Source organism: Hippocampus comes, unplaced genomic scaffold, assembly GCF_001891065.2.
Source record: "Hippocampus comes isolate QL1 unplaced genomic scaffold, H_comes_QL1_v1.1 scaffold91, whole genome shotgun sequence".
NCBI lineage: Eukaryota > Metazoa > Chordata > Actinopteri > Syngnathiformes > Syngnathidae > Hippocampus > Hippocampus comes.
The window spans coordinates 116839-119538 of record NW_017805034.1 but is presented as its reverse complement, the minus strand read 5'-3'; the positions used below and the strand labels follow the sequence as shown (position 1 = coordinate 119538).

The window sequence follows — 2700 nt, the reverse complement described above, 5'->3', positions numbered from 1 at the left end:
GAAGGGAGGGAGGCGACAGGGGGCTTTTATGAGCCAACAATATGGACCCCAAAAAAAATGAACACTATAAAATGACCATAAGAAAATTCGCCCGCTCCACTTTTATGACAGTTTATTGCAAATTAGACGTCGAGATACAACCCCATCCTTATAACAGAAAATCAATTGAAAGACAAATGCAGAAATATACACTAAAAAACGAGTGCAGCAATTATAGGCTGTGATCAAAAGATAATCATAGTGATGTGCTGGCTCTTATAAAGTTGTAGGATGTAACACCAAATATTTATTTTTTTAGATATTTGATTGTCCACTCTCCATCCACCCCCCCCCCCCCATTCCTCTGAATTCCGCTCCCCTGGCGCCTTGTTACCTTTCGGCAGCAACCATCCCCTTCTTCCTGGTGTAATCATTAATTCCGCACTCAAAATTCACCGGCTCCTACATATACATCACGCTGTAATTTCATGTGCACATGGCTGACATCCGCCGCTAATGAGACGGCCCCGGCCCCGTTCACAAATCCCCTCCCACCCCTTGTTAGAAATAGCCTCTGGAAGCATCATTTTACGGATGTGGAAGACAGCATAACCTTAAAAAAAAAAAAACTTAGGAATTGAAATATTTCATCAGATCGAAATGTTTTTTTGTGTGTGTGTGCTCATGTACGAATTGTCATATTTTATTTTAAATATGCCACCGTTCCCCAAATGATTTGTTGTGCTCTTACGGTCCGGTCCCAATTTGAAGACTGTTGCAATTGGGTGAAATATAAGAGTACTAAAGGCGATATGCTGCGTATGGGAGATTTGAGGGTTTTATCTGGTCAGTGGCACCTCCTCCCGCTGGTCCACTGTCACGGATGAAGCTTTGCTCAACACGGAAGGCGTAAAAGTGACAAAGGCATCAGTCCTGCTCGTTGGGGAACAGGTGAAGTCCGCGGCCGGGGCCCTGGATGAGAGGCCGCCGGATGGAGCCGAGTGACAAGCCAGGCAAGTGCACGGGCTTCCCCCGGGACCGAGCCCGTGAGCCGGACTCTGGTACAAGGACGGGTGCCTGAAGGCGCACAGGAGTTCCGGCCTCTGGTAGGGGTGGGACAGCATGCGGAAACTGTCCAGGGAGCGCAGGCCGTTGGGGAAAGGAGTGGCGGGGGCCGGAGTGGTGCCGGCTCCCATCCCCAGGTGCGAGTAGTAGGGCAGCGGCAGGTGGGATGAGAAGGGGTAGGGCAGGTTCCCCGTGGCCGCCGCGTGGCTCATCATGTACGTGTAGAAGGCCGGGTCGGCGGGGTGAGGCCACGTCATTGCCAGACGTTGACGCTTGTCTTTCATTCTGCGGTTCTGGAACCACACCTGGGGACCGGAGACGGACCAGGTCAAATATTAACCACGCGCCCAACTCTATTACAGACCATAACAGCTCACTTTAACTAGCTTTGCCTTGTGTGGACATTCGCCTTTCAACGCTATTGGTTTTATTTTCATGTCTATCTTTAATTAAAAAACGGTTGGATCCAAAATAACCCCATTGTGGGTCAAAAGAGATGAGCTACTGAAAATCCCGCAAAATTACACATGGATTTTTTTTTTGCACAAAAAAAAAGGGTCACATTGACCCAAGTAGCTTTTTAACCCACAATTGGGTTATTTTTGCCCCAATAACAGCAACTGTGATTTTATGTATTATACTTTTCCAACAAATTCATTTTAATGAGCTCATTTCGTCCTTTATTATTGGAGGACTTCTTCTGTCTTCGTCATACCTTAATAGTAGTTTCCGGTAGATTCAATGCGGCAGCCAGCTCGCACCTCCTCGGCCTGGACACATAATTCTCCCGGTAAAATTCCTTCTCCAGCCGCGCGATCTGCTCCCGGGTGAAGGCTGTGCGGTACCTGCGAATCTGATCCGCCGAGTAGGACAGAGAGTTCTGACCTGGGACGCTCTTACCCGGGTCAGAACCGGAATCGCTTGGCAGACCAGGCGATTCCCCATTTCGACCTAGAGAGAGACGATAACGGTATAAAATGGAGGTCGTGACAAATTGGGGGGGGGGGGTCGAAAGGACGCCATATACCCTTGATAGTGATAATATATTCCGTAATTTTAATGTGAACCGTGCCATGCCGTCATTTTTTTTCAACATTTGTGAGCAATAAATAAAAATGGACATCAATACTTTCGAGACTCCATTTAAAATGTCAACGCCAATACTTTTAATTTGAATTATTGCTGCTAATTAAGACCCTGTCATCCAAAACGCTAATATTTTAATCAGAAATGTCTCCGGTATATTTTATTTACATCATACAGGTGCATTGGCAGAAAAGTAGCAATAACAACCTGTGACTGCAGCTTTTATTTTTAATTTTTTTGTTAAACTGCAGTTGTATTTCTGATGGAATTTGACATCGTTATTGGCTAAACATCATTTGCACCGTACCCTTAGCCGAGGGGTAGTCCATGCTTTCCGGCGTGCAGCTCACGTCGATGTCCTCATAGAAGTCCGACTCTGTGTCCGAGCTGCTGCCGTCCTTGTGGGGCCCATCGCCCCGGTGCCTGTCCCCAATCTCCGCGCACAAATTCCTGCGGGCGATCTCCTCCATCACCGCTTCCGTTAAGCAGCCTCTGCGGTCCGGCTTCCCGGGGCTCCCGTCCGCCAAAGCCGGCTTGCCTTTGCGCGGCTGAACCTCCTGTAACATCTCC

The 2700-nt window shown here is 48.0% G+C and overlaps 1 protein-coding gene across 1 annotated transcript; it reads right to left on the bottom strand.

Annotated features, from left to right (window-relative positions):
• Window positions 1–362: 362 nt before the first annotated feature.
• On the bottom strand, window positions 363–2681 carry evx1 (even-skipped homeobox 1). Its single transcript, XM_019863437.1, has 3 exons — window positions 2438–2681; window positions 1760–1995; window positions 363–1349 (listed from the first exon to the last, which is right to left on the bottom strand). The coding sequence occupies exons 1-3, from the start codon at window positions 2598–2600 to the stop codon at window positions 819–821; spliced, it is 930 nt and encodes a 309-aa protein (XP_019718996.1). The 5' UTR covers window positions 2601–2681; the 3' UTR covers window positions 363–818.
• Window positions 2682–2700: the final 19 nt, after the last annotated feature.